Source organism: Haemorhous mexicanus, chromosome 8 (genome assembly GCF_027477595.1).
Source record: "Haemorhous mexicanus isolate bHaeMex1 chromosome 8, bHaeMex1.pri, whole genome shotgun sequence".
Taxonomy (NCBI): Eukaryota; Metazoa; Chordata; class Aves; order Passeriformes; family Fringillidae; genus Haemorhous; species Haemorhous mexicanus.
The window spans coordinates 15,524,737-15,543,277 of record NC_082348.1 but is presented as its reverse complement, the minus strand read 5'-3'; the positions used below and the strand labels follow the sequence as shown (position 1 = coordinate 15,543,277).

The 18,541-nt window shown below is 57.0% G+C and overlaps 1 protein-coding gene and 1 non-coding gene across 2 annotated transcripts; both read right to left on the bottom strand.

The window, feature by feature from the left end:
• Positions 1 to 1,046: 1,046 nt before the first annotated feature.
• On the bottom strand, positions 1,047 to 18,541 carry WNT10A (Wnt family member 10A). Its single transcript, XM_059852878.1, has 4 exons — positions 18,246 to 18,541; positions 15,264 to 15,526; positions 6,904 to 7,280; positions 1,047 to 2,184 (listed from the first exon to the last, which is right to left on the bottom strand). The coding sequence occupies exons 1-4, from the start codon at positions 18,302 to 18,304 to the stop codon at positions 1,717 to 1,719; spliced, it is 1,167 nt and encodes a 388-aa protein (XP_059708861.1). The 5' UTR covers positions 18,305 to 18,541; the 3' UTR covers positions 1,047 to 1,716.
• Positions 4,599 to 4,671, bottom strand: TRNAV-GAC (transfer RNA valine (anticodon GAC)). Its single transcript has one exon. It is a non-coding gene; the product is annotated as a tRNA-Val (tRNA).

Here is an 18,541-nt window from a genome sequence, read left to right as displayed (position 1 = left end):
GCTTTCATGCCTCACAGGGCAAGCCTAAGTGCCCCCAAAGCCCAAGCTGAGATCTTGTTCCCTGCAAGAACACCAGCCCAATGTCTCTGCTGCTGGGAGCCACTGTAGAGACCTTGTGTCTCGCTGTCCCTTCTGCGCTGGCAGACAGAGCCACGCAGGTGTCACAAGGTCACTGAAGCTCCTGTGCTTCCTTCCAGCACCTACAGCATTCTCCTCCTCTCCTCACCTGGTTCCAGAAGCAAGGACCCCATCCACATGGTCCCTCCTGGAAGGGAAAAGCCAGCCCTCCCATGCAGGGGTGTGAAGGGCAGAGCATCCGTCCCAGCTGATGAAGCTCCAGCTGCGTGCGTGAGCATTATGAAATGAGGACACGGGCCACTCCCTGCTGGACCCGAGGTGCTCGCTTCCTTCCAGCCTGCTATTTTTCTCCTTGATTTAGTTTTTGTTTTAATTCACTTTTATTTTTTTGTGTAGCCCCAAGGGGTGCACAGCTGTGGGAGGAGCAGGGAAGTTATCAGCCAGGAGACAGCAGCAGCATGATTCACTGCCTAGCCCCTGCAGGCTGCTGCAGCCAGATGGGTGCCCTCCCCACTACCACAGCAAGCTGCCATTTGTGAACCCCCACTGTCTGGCCCACCCATGCCAGGCAATGATTCCCCTCTCCCCACTCTCCAGCCTCACCATCCCTCCCCAGGAGAGTGGGACACAGTGGGGCAGCTCCCAGCCCCAGCATGGTCATGGGCACAGGGGCAACAGCCAGGATTCCCACGGGATGGATGGGGTCTAGCATGCATCCAACTGGGCAGAAGTTTCCCAGCAGCCACCTTGCAAGTGTCTGGGATGCCTGCGATGGGTCTCCACCTCCTGCCAGTCTGCAAACAGCTGACAGGACAGTTATTATGGGATGGCAGGAGAGCACCTGAGAGAAAGTCTCGCACAAGTAGGTCAGAAGCACGGAGGGTCCCCCTCCATCCTTCTGTCACTCTAGAGGAATGGAGAGCCTTTGGCAGCAGGAAGAGCAGGGTGCTGCATTCTGAAATACCCTATGCTGTCTCCAATCCACTTTTATTCACAATCAGAAAATAACTTACCATATAATAACACAGACACACACAGCACAGCCCTGGGCACCCGCCCCTCCGGCCACGAAGCCCAATCCAGCCCAGAGGTGAGAGGTGAGCCCCAGCCCAGGGAGCCGTGCCCCTTCTCCATCCCATGGGGTGCTCCAACTCCATCCTGCTCCGAGCACAACCTCGCATGTGGTTGGAGGAACTTGTGCACAGTGTTAGTGTGTGTCCCCCCCACTTCCCTCCCACCCTGGGCTCCCCATGCCCTGCTGTCCAAGACCCCATCCTGCTCCATACCGCTGGGTGCCAGCAGGCAGTCCCCCACCCCCAGGCCCACCCTCCGCCCCCCCGAGTGGTGCTGGTGTCGGCGGTCTGTACAGCATGGCCGTGGGCTCCCCAGGGCCGGGAGCCTTGGTGCTCTCATGTGGGGCTGGGGGGCAGCGGGCAGCCCTGCCCTTCCCTTCCCAGGTGACGACAAAGTGCTGATTTTGGAGGGTGCTGAGCATGTCCTCTCCTGCTCCCTCGGAGTGAAGGGAAGTGGGTATCGCGGCTCCACCTCTCCCCCAGCGCCAATCCCCGTCTCCCTCCCCTGCCGCAGGCAGGCGTTCTTGTCCCTGGCACCCTGGGGTGGGCACCCATCCCTTCCTGGCTACTTGCAGACGCTGACCCACTCGGTGATGCGGCACTCCTCGCAGGCCACGAAGCAGCACCAGTGGAACTTGCAGTTGCAGCGCTCACTGCGCGTCTGCCGCAGGATGTTGTGCCCGCGGCCACAGCACAGGCTCTCGCAGTTGTCCATGCCCGGGCTGGTCTTGTTGCACAGGCGCCCTTGAGTGCCCAAAGAGTCCAGGGCCGGTTCTCGCTCGCAGAAGTCGGGTGACTTCTCAAAGTAAACCAGCTCGCTGATGCCAGCCCGGCGGCGATGCCGAGCGTGGCCCGGCTCCAGCTGCCCGGCATTCCGGTTGTGGGGCCGGATGAGGGTGGCCCCGTAGAAGCGGTCCTTGAGCAGGGACCCCACCAGGCGAAACTCAGGTGTCACCTGCCAGCATGTCTTCAGCTGGCAGCTCCCTGAGGTACCGTGGCATTTGCACTTTCTCCTCATGTTGTCCATCACCACCTGGGCAGGGAAGGAAGGACAGAGGAGTTAGCATGAAGGAGATGGATGCATTTTGGAGACTGGTGAAGCCACAATGGAGCTCTGTGTGGGATGGCACTACAGGAACGTCAAGGGCTGGCATGAGTAGCCATCAAAGCTCTGGAACTGCAAAGCCAGCAAGGCTGCACCCTGTTGCTGTGCCCAGTGCAACTCATGTCCCACACCCTGTCCCTTCCCGTCCTGGTAATACCAACTGGCTTTTATGTTTCATCAAGGGATTGGCACCTAAAGGAGAGGGTGAGCTCTTTGAGCACAGGGAGGAGGAGCCTGGATCTCACCTCCCACTGCTGCATGGTTCCAGCAGCATCAACCTGATCCTGGACCCCAGTTAAAAGCCAGCATGGAGCATGGCTGCATCTGTGCAGCCATACTGGGACCTCCCCAGTGCAAGGGTCTCCCACACACCTCACCAGGCAGTAGCACTGCAAGTGGGGCAGGTGGGAGGGAGGTCCCTTCCTCTCCCCTCCCCTAGGCCTTCATCCCATAAAGCCCCAGTTCTGGGAGTCTTAGGAGCAGCTCTGCATTTAGCTCTTGCCTGCTCTCCTTCAGCCAACCTGGCCACAGTTCTGAATTCCAAGCAGGGATCACATCCCTGACTTACAGTTTGTAGAGGCTGCAGTGCACTACTGCAGTGCAGCCAGTGCTACCCATCCACCCCCTTCAAGGTCCAGGGTGCATGGGCTGGGCTCTGGCTGTGGTTTGGGCCAGCCTGAAAGCAGAGCTCATGCAGGAGTCAGAGGCCAGTGTGGGGTTCCTTGAACTCCCTGGGCAAGGCTGCTGAGCCCCCAGGGTGCATGCTGGGATCCCCTACATCCCCCATCCCTGTAAGGGACACTGCTGTGGCCAAGCCAAGAGAAACAGCTCGTGCCCATCAATCTCCAGGGGCACAACATGGCCACACATCCCCATACAGCCTGGAAAGAGACAGTTTATAATGTCCTCTACTCTGTCCCAACAGGGATTCCCTGCTGGGTTGTGTGCCCCCATATCCATGTTTTCACACAGGCTTCACCAAGTTCCCTTCCCATGCAGACACCCAAACCTTACAAGGAGTTCAGATGGGGCTTGCAGACTATCACAGGCTGATCCCCATACCCAGGGCCCTGCTCCAGAGCTTGTGGGGGATTCCAGGGGACACCTGTCCCTGTGAAAGGTGCTGTCCTACAATGCCAGTCCTGCCCATCTACCTGGCTTCATGCCTGCCACATATTGCCTATTCCTGCCCCCTCCCTGGGAGGGACACATGTGACAGGATAGCCTTGTTTAAGTAGGGGTGGGCAGTTTTTATTCCTTGTTTTCTTGTTTTTGAGTAAATCTCCAAGTTGCTAAGCAGTTATGGTAATGAAGGCAGGCCAGAGAAACACGCCTGGAGCTTGGGGCACATGGTGGAGAGGTCTGGGCTGGGCTGGAGTTTGGCTTTCATCCTGCCGAGAGGCCTTCTCCTGCTGGGAAGAGCCTCCACCTCACAGGTAATGAGCTACCTGGCCTCTCCACTGTGTCCTGGGTGTGACACCAGCTGCTAGCCACTGTTCTTGTCACTATCCTTGGGAACACACTGGCATTGGCACCCTTTCCCACATTCCCTCCCTGCTGGCTTGGCTGGACCCGGAAAAGTCTGCGTTCAGGGCTGTGGCTGGCAGACTCACCATTATGATGGAGGGGACAGTGGTGTGACAGCTGGACAGGGGTTCATTTGGACAGCTGGTCACAGCAGGGGCTGAAGAAGGTGTCAAGTGTGGCCATCTCCATCCCCCAAGCCGTCACTGCTGAACATCCCAAGCCCCAGCACCACAACACCCATCCACCCCTGACCAGCGATGGCTGATGGTCTTTCCCTTCTGCACAGGCAGCACAGAGGGGAGAGGACCTTGACAGAGCTGGGAGATGCAAGAAGGGCCCATTTGAGTCCTGGCCCCATGCTTTTGTCATTGAATTTTCTCCATGCACCCTTACTCGTCCTTTCCCTGTCTCATAGACACCCAAGTTCAACACATGCCCGGACTCGCTGGTGCTTTCACACATTCCCAGCTCCTCCCAGGCACGCTCATAAGAACTTTATCGTAGGTCTTTGTTGTGAGGGTAATAGGTAGTTCCTGGCTCCCTTTCATCCTCTCTTGCTCTCTGATCTGGTGAGTTAGGAGGACCTGCATAGTCTCTCTCACACTCCTGCTGCTCCTCGCTGGGGAGCTTGCTGCCTGCCAGGGACGCAGAACACCCACCTCAGTCTTGAGTTGGACCAAGCTATGACTATCCCAGGGCTTCCTCTTCCTCAGGAGCAAGGTCACCACTGCCACTATCAGAGCATGCTGCACATCCCTTGCAGCTGCAATCCCCTGCCCAGCCTCATAGCTGGGTGTAAAAAGGAAAAATCAGTGTGTTTCTGCCTGGTTTCGAACCAGGGACCTTCTGCGTGTCAGGCAAATGTGATAACCACTACACTACAGAAACCACATCTGATGGCACCTGGGTGCCACCATTGATCGAATTGTCACCTCCCTCCAGCATTGAAGGGTCTGAGCCAGGAGACAGGCTTACCCACAGGTACAGTACCCTCGGGATACACAGGAACCACAGAGAGGATGCTCAGAATCAGTGAGATGCTGGAGAGCTCTGGGTGCTGCAGCTGCTTGGTGTGTGGAGAGGGATGGTGAATGGCAGGGCATGGCACAAGGAGTGCACATCCACATCACTGCTCTGCTAAAAAGGTTTAAGACTCAGGACTTGGAGGGGAGGACCACAGAGCTGCTGCAATGAACACAGCCATTCCTTTCCTGGGAAATCTCAGGAGATTGCTCCTTATTACAGCAGGAAAATTGCTCCTAGTAGTAAGTGGGGCTTGGGTGGGTGTTGAACCCACAGCATTGCTGTAAGGGCAGGTGGGGAGTTGGAGAACTCATCCCGAGTGGGAAGCCATCCCCAGGACCAGCCCTGGCAATAAGCATGGCACCAACAGACACCATGCACAGCATCATCTCCTTTTCCAATGCCTGGCACCCACAGCACCCCACATGGGCTCACACTCTCATCTCAACAAGGTCCCTGAGCTGCCTGTCCAGGCATTGCTTCCCCACCTGCACAGGTACCGTTCCCTCCTTTATTCCTTTTGTCTTCTTCTGCCTCTTCTTCTAGCTCCCAGGCTTCCTTCATCAGTCCAGATCTTGTCTCTGAAGCCACCAAGAGCAGACATTGTCTGTCCTCAGGGACAAGCAGACCCCAGGCATTCTCACTGTTACTGGATCCCATGGGAAATGTTTCATGACATCCTGCCAGAGCAAATATTCCTCTCTCACCTTCCCTTTCTTCTGCAGGCTGTCGGGTTTCCCTTGGGAAATAGGGAACACAGACCACAGGTTTCAGAGCACTGCCAAGAGTCCCAGAGATCCAGGGCATGGAGAGATGTAGGGGAATCAGGATGAGCCCTCTAGCCGGAATGGAATGGGGGTCTTGCCCAGATTGGGCCAGAGCAGTCTGCAGAGGATTCAGCTGCCTAACACTGAGTGAACTTTCACCACACACAAGCAAACAAAGCCAAACAAATCAAAAGCTTTGGTATTCCCCAGGCATTTACAGCTTGGCCAAACTGGGGTGGCTTCTCCAGGGTGGTAGAGCTCAGCTCCAGCATCAGGGTAAGCCACACATTAAGGGCCTGCTCTGCAGCATCCTCACCTCACAGCTGGCTTCAAACATGCTCAAAGCAAGAGGCACATCCAAATGTCTGAGCCATCCCAAGGAAACATTCCCTGTGGAATTCTGACCTTCAATTATTTATTCCTGCAGCCACTACACATCCCTTGGCACTAGCCTGGCAGCATGTGGCTGGGGTCTTGGGGACATGTGTCCTGTTGGATTCAATGGATGTGATCTCTCAGGCACCTGCTGTGAGCAAAAGCAGGCAGGGAAATGCAGCCATCCTCCCAGCCCCTCCTGCCTGCATGCTTCTTGTCTCCAGTGTCAGGCTGCGTTTAAACCTCAGCTTCCAGACAGAGTGAGCTACTAATTAGTACCTTTAATGAGACCTGACATCATAAGAATGGGGGGGGGAGGCTGTCCTGCTTGCCTGAACAGGCTCTGGCACACTGCTCAACATGGGGGACAAGGCTTTGGGCTGTCACCTCTGCTCCCAAGGGCATGCTGTGTTTCCCAGCTGGTATAGGAGACCACTGCCTAACTCAATCTCATTCACATCTGCCTCATCGGGGCTCCCTTTCTGGAGGCAAAGACATGTCTAGGTGCTGCAGAATCGGTGCTGTGTCCCCATGATGTCAGCGATTTCTCCTCTCTGTCTTTAGCTTACTCCCACTGCAGCTGTCCAACACAAGTTCACCCAGCTCCTGAGAGGCAGGAGCCAGAATCATTGCTGTGCCACCCCAGTAGCACCGCTGCAGCATAGACAGGTGACAGTGGCCTGGACAGAGTCCCTTGGCAAGGCCACAGCAGCAATGCTCAGAGGTATTGCTCCCAGCAGGTGTTTGGCCAGCATATCCTTGCAGCCCTGTCCTGCTAAGGACATTACTGCCTTTGTTCTGAGCAAGACTGAGGAGAGGGGGTGCCTTGGGGGCAATCCCAGACTCAGAAATGGTTCCACAGCACCCAGCACAAGTCCCTCACAGCCTTCCCACACATGTCCTGGGGACCCTGTTGCCATCACCTCCCCACAACTGTCACCAGCGCTCCGCTCACCTGCCGGCCCACGCGGTTGTTGTGCAGCCGCATCCGGGAGTGGATATCCCTGTAGGTTTCCCGGGAATCGAGGAAATCCTTGGAGAACTTCTCTCCATAGTCCACATCAGGGCTGCAGCCTCCCCATTCCCAGGAGTCCTGGAGGCCAGGGGTCTCTGCCGGCATGTGCTCCATGTGCACACCGTGCACCATGCCCTTGCCGCGGTTCATGGCTTCCAGCTGGAGGCGGTGCAGCTTGCGCCGGAAAGCCTCCTCATCGCCACGGCGCTTCTGGTCGCAGCCGCAGGCCTGAAGCTTCCCGAGGGCGCAGGCGTTGGACACGGCGTGCACCACGCCGGCGGCCGCTATGGCGTAGGCAAAGGCGCTCTCCCGAAAGCCTGCAAGGAAGGACACACTGGGGCTCAGGCTGGGTGGTGTGACCCCTGTGGGGGGCTGGATGAGTTCATTGTCACACTGGGGTGTAGGGATTTGGAGGTTCAGCTTGTGTCTTGCCTTTTCTTGATGCACCAGCTCCCACACAGGCCATGAGTGAATCGCCACTCTCTGCTCTCCAGCCCCATCCCCACCAAGACACACTGCCGCCCCAAGGGCCAGCCCTGCCCTAGCTGATACCTCAGCTTCCACCACCACCCTGCTCTCACATCACTCCAGGAGATGCCACCACAGCACTGCCCAGGCATCAGCGTCATGGGTCTGATGGGAAAGGCAATCCCTCCTCTCCTCTCCACTCAGAGTTTCCTACTATACTAAATATAACACTGGCCGAGAGATATTTCTGCTGAAGAATGGGCCACTTCTGCTCACTCACAGGGTGTAGATTAGCCAGTAAAAAGAGCAGGCCGCACTGCCTGTCCAGCCCCATTCATCTTCCCACATCCCTTCCCATCCTGAACCCTGCCAGGTCCCACCAGAAGCTCTAAATGTGATACCAGGCTGGAAAAAAAAGAGCATCCCTCATCAGTTAGAGCATGTTGTGACCACACTGTGCACTGCCAGAGCCAGCAGCTGGTTGTCATTAAACACTAGGGAGTGAGGACATCCACAAGTGTCATTAACTGGGGACAGGAGAGATGGGGACAGGGACAGGTCTCACAGAAGGGGCTTCATCAGGCTCCATGTGGCTGGGGATACCTGAGAATCTCTTGGCTTCACTGAAGCCAGGTGAGGACCCTGTCCTCCCTGGGAGTTTCTATTCTATTTGAAATGCAAAGTAATATTTTTGTTTGTAGTTCCCAGGTCAGGCGGGGAGCCTGCAGTGCCCTTTGCTTTGGCGCACACTGACTGGCCCCAGCATGAGGCAAGGATGGAAGGAGTGCCAGACTTTGAGCCGTGGCGTCACATGTGAATAAATAAATAGCTGGAGTTCCCAGCCTCTCTCCCTCTGTTGGACATGAGCAGTTTGGCTTCGACACAGCTGAACAGACAACAGGTTTTGGGGTGTTTTCTTTACCAAATCCACTCCATCAAACTGGGGTCTTGGGTGAGCACCCCAAAGCCCTGCCAACTCCCTGCCTGTGCCACAGAGTCAGGAGCAGACAGAGTGCAAGCACTGCTGCTGGCCATGCTGGGCAATGCTCCCCATCACGCATGTCTCCTCCGCGGTTCGCTGCCGCCCGCTGAGCAAACGCTATGATCTTATTAAAGGAAAATGAAATGCAGCCCGGAAACCTGCATTTAAAATCGTGCTCCTCTTTTGTGTGTTAATTTGACACTGGTGCATTTAAAAAATTAACGAGGCACTGCTTAAAAGCCAGCAGGAGCCTCTCCCAGCTTCCCCTTGGTGTGGGACAAGCTTGCTCTCAGCCTGCCTCTTTCCATGCACAAGTTGAACAACATTTTTCAGTGGGCAGGTAATGGGGCCGCTGGTGCGTACACTGTGCCGTGCAGCCTCCCCAGGGAGAGTCCTGGCAGGCAGTGCCTGCAACACACCCACAGCGCTGCTGGAGCATGAAGGCCCACATCTGGGCAACTTCAGTCCCCAGGTGAGCAATGGAGGAGGGAGAACAAGCACAGAAAAGTCGCCTGGATTCCCAAATCCTCTGTATGTCAGTTCTCTGATCCCACCATCTGGGCCAGCTTCAGCCCTTCATTTGCCAAACCTGGGCACAGCCCAATTCCTCACTGCCACCCTGCTGGGCATCCCCAGCTCCTCACACAGCCAGCGCCTGGGGACAGGGGCAGCAAACCCTTCACCCCGCACAACACCCTCCTCTCAGCCCTGCCTCTTTCTCACACATTTCTCCAGTCTAAAAAATAATTTCCGGTGTGGCATCTCCTTAAAATCTCTTCTGAGCCCAGACACAAGCTCTACCCCACCCAGTCCATCTAGCAAGCCCGTGTCCTTACAGGTAAAGCGGTCAGGTTGATTGTGCACCCTCCATGGCTGGGAAACCCGTGGGTTAAAGCTCCAGTCCTCCTTCTTCCTCTAGTGCTCTCCCAGTACAAGTGAGCTGATGGATGATGTATGGGTCCTCTTCTCTGAAGCTGCCATTCCCCAGGCTGTGGGCAGGGGACAGACTGGTCCCCAAGACATGACATCATAGCATTCAGGAAGTCTTGTTCCCATCCCATCGTGGTCCTTTCCCTGCTCAGTATCACTCTGCCTGGCCCCACCATTCTTCCCTGCCTTCTCCCCTTCTTCCCTCATGTGCTGTCATGGGGAGCTGTGAGCAAAGCGGAGGAGGAGTCAGGGCAGCACTGGGATCACAGCAGCCATGCCAGTACAGTTTTGCTAGGAGGTTCAGTTCACATTCCTTGCTCTACCCCAGCCACACCAGAGACAGAGGATTGAAGCAAAGCAACGAGTAACATGGCTGCAACAACCACCTGCCTAGTGGTCTCAGCAAGGCTGGAAGCTTCCAGGAACCACAGCCAAAGCGGCGTGTGGGGGCCAGCCCTGAACCCTCTGGAGGGAGGCCTTCCAGCTATCCCAGCTACCTAAGACCTCAGCAGTGATTTTTGAGTCACCATATCCTTCCAGAGACCACAGAAGAGGTGTAGCTGAGGGAGGTACAAGAAGTATTGCATCCTGCAGGGAAGAGAGAAAGGAGGACACAATCCTGACACCACCACCAGCATCCAGCCTGCTCTGTACTTAGAGACCATGCTGGGCAAGGAGGACAGGTCTGAAATCTCTTCCCCAGGTCAAATCCCAAAGCGGCTTTCTTAGGAGGGAAAGTTTTCCCTGTCAAGCTGTGCCTAAGAGATGGGGGGGTCATTTAGCAAGACCCCAAGTCCCAGCAGCACTGGCTCTGCCATGGACGCTGCAGTTCCTCTGTCTTTCAAGCAGATGTGCAATGAAGGCTACAGGGCTGGCTCAGGCACAGCTCTGGGCTCTACAGTCTGTAGACCAGGGACAGCTGGAGGCAGAGCCTTCCTCCCACAGCTCACCATCACATCCAGGCAGCAACTCTTTCCCAGCACTCATCACTGCAATGCCTGGCTGGCACTGAGGGAGCCAGTGGGCCAGCTTCATGTACGCCCACCCTAGGGTACCCCAGGGATGCCCAGCTGCCCCTTTCATGGCAATACCCCCCAGGAGTGGGGTGTAGCTGCCAGGAGCTGTGGGCACATTGCCCCAGCCCTGATATAAGGCAGAGGAGAACTTCTGCCGCCACCTCCTGCGAGGCCTGCCGAGACGGCCAGTCCCGACATGCTGCCTCTCCCCCAGCCCCGCTCCCTCCCCTCCCCTCTCCCTAATTAAACTGCAGGTGAACCTGCCAGGGTCTGGCCCAGCACCAGGCACTAAATGCCTCCCTGCAGATCCCAACTTGCCTCCCTGCACCTCCTTGAGCGTGCCAGGGACAGCCCGCAGCCTTCGCTGCTGTCCGCCCACGGCACTGTGAGGGAGCAGGCCTTGCTGCCGTGCAGGCTGCAGGGAGCCGAAGCTGGGCCCCACATTGCCAGGAATCCTGCCTGGCCCCAGGGTCTCCCTTCCACCATCAGTGGGGAGAAGGTCCAGGGAATGGGGGAACCCACAGGGATGAAGCCAAGCCTCCACAGTACCCGCATGTGCTCCAGGGCCAGGTGGGCAAAGCCCTTGGTTTGCCTGGGGGTGCACAAAACCCTGCCAGCAGCCCAGCTGCAGGTGCGCCAGGCCAGGAGCTGCGGTCTGCGGGCTCCGGAGCTTGGCTGGGGCTCTGCAGAGCTGGGTGCCGGGGTCCTGAGCTTGGCAGCATCTCCCTGGATAGCTGAAACAGCACCTGCCTCCCTCAGCACGCAGCAAAGCTTCCCCAAGCTCCGTTTCACCGCTGGCTGGGCCCCAGCACCTGGTGTTTCCATCCTTGCAGGGAGTTCCCCACTCTCTGCTGGATGAAATCAAGATCTGGCCATGGCCACGCAGACACTTTGTCACCAGTAAGCCCTTCTAAGGTGGGCACAGGGCCTGGAAGCATCACCCATCTCTCCAAAGGCTGCAGGAACCAAGAAATACTGCACTCCAGGGTCATGTTCCCTCCAACCATGAGCCTTTGAAGGCCTTCAAGGACATCCAGCCCCTCCATGGGGGGGTCATAATTTTTTCAGAGCTCCATGTAGATGGGGCTGGGGTTGGGATGAGCAAAGGGGAATAGTCAGTCCCACAGTACACCTCAGACAGCCCTAGCCCAGCAGCCAGACAGTCCCAGCCCTGACGGCATTGTACCCACCCATGGGTGCACACATACTGGACATGGACCAAGACTCAGAGACCCACCACCATCTGCAGCTTGCTTTTTGTCAAGTAACCAGGCACAGGTCACCCAGCCAAGCCATACAGTGCCTGGCAGCCCACAGATGCTGTGGTGGGACAATATACCAGGCCAACAGGCCATCCTCTCCAGTGGGGTGGACACAATCGTGCTGGTCACCCTTGGAGCAGGAGCAGGGGACCTATTTCCACTGCTGGTGTAGATGCAGCCACCTGCCTCAACCTCACTGCTCCATCCCTCTATATCTCCTGAGGCCAAAAGAGAATGTCTCTGTCAGCCAGTCAAGCACATGGAGGGAGAGGGAGGTACAGCAGAGAAGGATGCAACCAGGCATGGCACTGGAGAGTCCTAGCAGAAGTGACAGTGCCAGAGAATGTGCAGGAAGGTGGTGAGCACAGGCAGCCAGCTGGGGAGCCAGGGAAGACTGGCAGAGGATTTGCAATAGCACTGCTGAGCCTGGCTTAACAAGGAGGGGACAATGTGCAGGAAGGTGGTGAGCACAGGCAGCCAGCTGGGGAGCCAGGGAAGACTGGCAGAGGATTTGCAATAGCACTGCTGAGCCTGGCTTAACAAGGAGGGGACATGGGCCAAGGAGGATGGGGGGTGCCTATGGCACTGGAGACTCAACAGAGGTTACTAAGGACATCTCATACCCAAAGGATGCAGCATTAAAAGACCAGACCACAGACCATGGTGGTGTCTCAAAAGAACCCAGTGGCTCTGTGAGAGCAGGGATGGTAAACTCCTGAGCACCTTCCTTGCCCTCCACTAACCTGCTGTTGTGTCTCACAGCCACTGTTTCCCGTGCCTCACGGATGGCAGCATCTCCCAGGTCTGTGCTCTGCCCAGGATGCCGGCAGCATCCCTGTCTCCAGCTATGCTGCTCTGAAGCCACCCCAGACTCCCAGCCCTGTCTGATTTGAAGCCTCTCCTTCCTGTCTCCCCAGAGCTTGTACTCAAACTTCTGGGATCAGCTCAGCAGGATGAGGAGATAGGCACCCATCTGCCATTGTCCTCTTCTCTGTCACCAGGAGATGAGGTCCCTGGCAGCACTGAGTGCCTGGATACTGGGGACTATGGGATGGGCACCATGGGACAGCTGGAAAAGTGTAGCATCCTGTCTGGCTCATGCCCACACTGGAGAAGATGTGAGAGATGCAGGAGGACAGGACAGAGTTGGGGAGCGAAGCCAAGCGGGAAGAGTGGGAGGGAGAAGCCAGCTACAAATAATTTAAAGTGAGATTCACGCACGGCTGAGCTGATGGCAGAAGAAGTGGGAAAAGGAATGAAAGATTAAAGGGGTCTGTCACTTCGGGTTACAAACAATGATCCTACAAGCACGTTGCCTTCCCAGGCACGGCAAGGATGGGGCAGGGTGCAGAGCAGAGCCCTGCTCCCTGGAGGTCAGATGCATTAAAGTCTGCACCATGGAGCCTGCACCCCTCACTTCTACCACTCGATTCTACTCCCGCACTGGGCTCCTGAGATGCATCCCTTCTCTGATGGCTGTGCCTGTAACAGATGGAAGGCAAGGCTCACAGCTCCAGCACTGCTATTGAGGGACATGAGTGGGTTCAAACTGGGCCAGGGCTCTGGTATCAAGGCTTGCTCCATGTCAGAATGGCTCCAAGCAAATACACAAGATAGTTTGGGTGCTTGGGGCTCATCCTGCAACCTCTGCTACCAAAACAGGAGTGCCATGAGATGCCTGCCTGTTCTGATGTTCCAGCCCTGGAACATCAGAGCAGGCAGGCATCCTGGCCTCCATCCTGACCTGCCGCTGGATGTTGTGTCTCCATTCCAGAGAATGAGATCCCACCAATGCTGAGAGCCTGGGCTGAGCCATGTCCAACAGCTCAAGACAGGGGCAGGAGTCCAGGGTCTGTGGGAGCCCCCACATCCATCAGTCACAGCTCTGACAGCAGGAAGGGCTGCAGGAGCATCTGAGACACAAGTGAGGTGCAAGGCACTGGGGCCACCAGCAGACAAGGTGAGCTGAGAGAGGGATGTAGGTCACTGCTCTCTGCTGCTGGTGCTTCTCTCCCAGCCTGGTGGTACCCGGAGCAAGGAAGCTTGTCTGGGTGTGTGAGCAACTTGAGCCAGCAAGTCAGTGTCTCCTGCCGCCCGAGGAGACTAGAAGTGAACCACATTCCTCAGAGGACCTGGAAATACCTCGATGCTTATCAGGGCTGACAGTCCCCACCCTTCCTGCCAGGCCCTAACCTGGGCACTGCTCACAGAGGGAAGAGATGCTGTCCTTCTCCAGACACTGAGGTCCTGAGAGGTACCAGAGCTGCTCCATGGCAGGACCACAGCCCTGATGCCACACATGCTCCAAGGTAGCATCCAGTGAGGCTGTCCAGGCTGCCCTGGACATCTTCGACACCAAAACGCTTCTGTGGTCCCCTCTCCAGCCTTCTCCCTATTTGCTACAGCTGCCTGTGGGCTCCTGCCACCAGATCCCCTCAATGACATGTAAGCCTCAAGCTGCCAACCTCTCCTCATTGAGACTCTCCTCATAGTCCCAAGGAAAGAAGATGTAGGATGTGGAAGGATGGTTGAAGAAGAATGGATGGTTGCAACTCTCTGCTGGGCATCAGGCTGAGAGGCTCACAAAGAGGGTATGTGAGTAGTTTCTTAGGTAGTTTTCACCTTTCTTGGGAGCTGAAGGAGTGGCCTGTGTGCTGGGCACCTGGCCTGGCCTCAGCACCGACTGCTGGCCACTGGCACCACACTGTCCTTCCTGACCATGGCCTGTGGCGATGGGCACTTAGAAATATGCTGAGGCACAGGTTTCAAGAAAGGGTACTCAGGTGAAAATATACATTCAAGTCCTTTAGAAGATCCCATCAGGTCACAACCCTAATCTGCACCATGCAGGCCAGCCTCTCTGCATCCCAGAGTCTGCTCCTGAGGGAGAGAGTATCAGCCAGGGAGGCTCTGATACAGGCAGAGCCAGACATGACTGCGAGAGAGATGAGATCCTGACACCAGGATCTTGGCAGAATGTGGAGAGCTAAGAGACTTCTCTCAGCAGCACAGCCAGGGGCTCTATGGGCAGGTGAGCTCCGAGGACAGCCTGTATCCCTGTCCCCTCTGCCATCATGCTTTAGAGTCCCACAAAACAGTGACCCCTTAGCCCTCTGCACTGGGCAGAGCACCAGGATGACAGGCTCACAGAGCTACGTCCCACTAGTTAGGGGCATTTCAGCTCATCACAACACAGTAAAACACCATTCCCAGAGCAGGACTGAGCCAAGATGTTCAACTGTATCCACCAAAGCAAATCCCAGAGCATGGCATCCACCTTCAGACCCATCAACTATGCTGCGCACCCATGGCACTGCTCCAAACAGCAGCCTACACCACACTGGGAGAAGATGCCAGACAGCAGGAGGGCCTGGAAAGAGCTGGAGTTGGTCAGGGAGGAGCAGCTCAGGACAAGGGCCAGTGCAGGTACAAAGGTGCATGGAGCAGCTTTTCCATAGGGCAGTGCTCCTTTGTCTGGCAGACCATAACATTTGTCTGCCTTCATCCATGGAGGTGCTGAAGAGCTCGCCTCATCATCCCCTGAGCCAGGGAAGAGCTGTGCAGGGGCCCGGGGGGAGCCCATGAGGGTTCCAGAGAGCAGGTGCTGGAGCAGGGACAGGAGGGGAACCATCCAACCCTTACCTCTGCTGAAGATGATGCTCTCATATGGAATCTTGTTCTTGGTCTCAAGGCTGGAGCAATTCCAGCGCTGGTCCCGGAACTGGTGCTGGCACTCATGGATGGCAATCTGGATACCCTGGATGGCTGAGGCGGTGACGTCAGGGTGGCGCACACACACCTCCAGCTGCCGCCGTGTCAGCCCCGGCAGGGTCAGGCACACCGTGTTGGCATTCAGCACTGGCTCTGATGGCAGCTTCAGGCCCAGGATCTCATTGGAGCAGGAGCTGGGAGGGAAAGGACACCCTTGAGCTCAGAGCAAGCAATGTGTCAACCACGTGGTTTTCCATTTGGGGAAGGGGAAAAGTCTGTGGGGGAGACCCATGGGGAAGGGAGATGCTCCTCAATCCATATAGTGCCCGCTGCCTATAGGGAAGGCTGGAAAAACTCAACTCAGCTTATCCAGGCAGCGAAAACCAGCAGCACTGAGGCTGCAATCGCCTCCAACAACCTAAGTCCAGTACAGACACCCTGGCAGCCTTTGCCCAGCAGCAGTTAAATCTGGCCATCCTGCACCTGGAGCCAAGAATCTCCCAGGCTTGCTCTCTCTGTGTTCTCCACCAGGGATCTCCCACACTGGCCATGCACTGCAGACTCTCCACACACAATGCCCCATCTCGCCTTCCACAGAAAGCATGGGCTTCCACAGAAAACATGGGCTTCCCCCTGAGAGAATTGAGAGACCCTGGAGCAGGAGGACCATTCCAACTAGTGTTGCTGGCTGATCCCCTCCCTGCATTTCTTGTATCCCCCCAACACTGCTGGTCCTTTCAGGTGAGGTAAAGGGAATGATCAGCATTTTCTTTCCAGCTCAGTTGTGAACTATGGAGCCAAGCACTATGCCAACTCTCCTCAAGCTCCCAGCAGCAATCCCAAATCCACTGTCACATCCTAGCCCCACTGAACCAGATATACCCATGGCTACAGAAGCACAGAGAGCAGCACATGGATGGGTGCAAGGAGAGGCACATGGTCCATGGCAGGGGTACAGGTACTTACACAAACAGAGATGTGACCTGGGAAAATGGGGAAGTGTGGAGTGTGTGGAGATGGGATGTGGGATGTGGGACGTGGGGAGACAAAGCATGTCCAGAAAGAGATGCCTGGAGCTAATACAGAGGTACACATGACAGACAAATCTGGAGAAGGAGACAGTAGGAAGTGTTTGTCCAACTCCAGGGAATGGCTTGAAGGACTCTGGGATAAACAGTGCCCAAGTGGAAGACCCACAAAGCAAGGAGCAGACAGTGGGGTGCTGAGCAGCATCCAGCATCTTGCAGCATGGTCCACTAGGAGCTCAGCACCACCCCACTGCTTGTTCAGGACAGCTTGGTCCCTGCTAGGAGCTTTTCTCAGGAAAGTCTCTCCCTGCTCCCTGGGACAGGCAAGAGCTGGGTCCCTGGGAGAAGCAAGGAGCTCAAAGCCCTTTGAACTTTGATTACAGAAACAAGACTCAGAGCAGGATGCTGGAGGAAGGACTGCAGCTGCCAGGTCTTGGGGAGAAGGACTATTCCCCCTCTGTTCCCTCAAATCCTGCAAGCCTGGTGCAGGTATATGGACAGAAGCAGCTGTCAGGGTAAGAGGTCCCCAGCTCAGTGTTCACCCAGCTCTGGAGGGAGGGTTCAGCCCCAGCGTCTCTGCTGAATTACAGCTTGCTCAAGGCAGAGGGAGAGCTGTCAGGATCAGGCTGCTGCTTCCTCCAGCTTCCCAAGGGTGTTTATACCCTTCCCACCACTTTTATGGGTAGTATATGATTATGCCCCAGCAAAAATCCACAGTGACTCCAATAGGGAGAGTTGAGGTGAAGCGGAGAAGAGAGACAAAGCCCCTACACAGGAGGGGAAATCTTCTTCCCAGCTTCCTGCACTCATTCCCACTGTCAAGCAAGCCCTGGCTGACAAAAGATGCAGAGCAGGACACCACCACCATCTCCAACCCCAGGTGCTCCTGTCCGAACGCTGCAACGACTTAGTTCCCTTCGCGTCCTGAGACTGACACAGGGCCTGCCATCTTTTCCCAGGGCATCCCGGGATGGGGGCGATGCTACGGTCTTTCTCCCGATTGCACTGCAGGGAAACTGAGGAAGGGGCTCTGGAGAGAAGAGGGAAGGTCCTCCTGCCTCTCGCTCCACCCAGGGCTCAGGAGGGCCAGGGACCGGCAAGAAGCTGTCACTGTCACACTTCTTAGGAGGATACAGCGCTCCCCCCAGCTCTCTTCCCCCTTTAAATCTGGATTTAAACTTGATTTCACGGTGACAGGCCCCCAGGTCACAGGCTGCAGCGGCTGCTGCTTTAATTAATACAAGTCCCAACGTTAACAAATTATATTTAAAGGGGCTAGAGAGAGGGGGAAGGGCGGGGGACTCCCCCCGACTCGTACCAGCACCAGGATTAACCCCCGGCTGCCTGCAGTGCACAAGTTTGGGAGCGGGCAGAGGGAAGGTGAAGACAGACAGGGACGGTGAATTTGGGGTTCACTTTCTGGAAAGCAGGTGGCCCCCTCTTACCCCTCTAGCATTTAGGACAGGCGGAGCCAGGGAGAGGACGCAGGGGGTTCCAGTAGGCACCGACCCCCATGACAGTTACATCCCAGCCGGCATTCCCCCGTCCTCCGCGGGCGAGCGGGGAAACTGAGGCAGTCGGTGCGGGCGCTGGAGCGTCTCTGGCCGGGGAGGAAGGGGGACAGCCTCCTGGAGCAGTAGAAGCTGCGCATCCCACCGGCGTTCCGTCGGGACGAGGGAAGGCGGAGGGGGGCAGCAGCCCTGACAGCCCCTTGAACGGGGGGCCGCAAGCGTGCGGGGCCGGGCTGGGCCGGCGGGACCCCCCCAGGAGCCCCCTGGGCAGACCGCCCCCGGTGCGGGGCTGGGCGCGGCGGCTTCCCGGCGCCCTCCCCGTGGGGCCGGGGCTCTCAGCGGCGGGGCTGGGGATGGAGGGGTGCAGCTCCTACCTGGGTACCCAGAGGCTGAGCAGAAGCGAGCAGAGTCCGTGGGCCAGGGCCGGGCGCATCTTCGCTGGGGCAGCGGCTGTGCGGGCTGCGGGCGGGCGGGCGCCTTTGGGGCAGGGGCGGCGGGGCTCGGCGCTGCTCTCTGCCCGCTTTGTTTGTTGTGGGTTGTTTGCTTGTTTGTGTTTTCCCCTCTCCTCCCTCTCACTGGCTCCCTGCGCGCCGGGGCTCGGCTCGCCGGGGCGGCTCTGCCATCCTCCCGGGATGCGCCCCCCGCCTCCCGCCGCCCCGGCGCCCTCCGA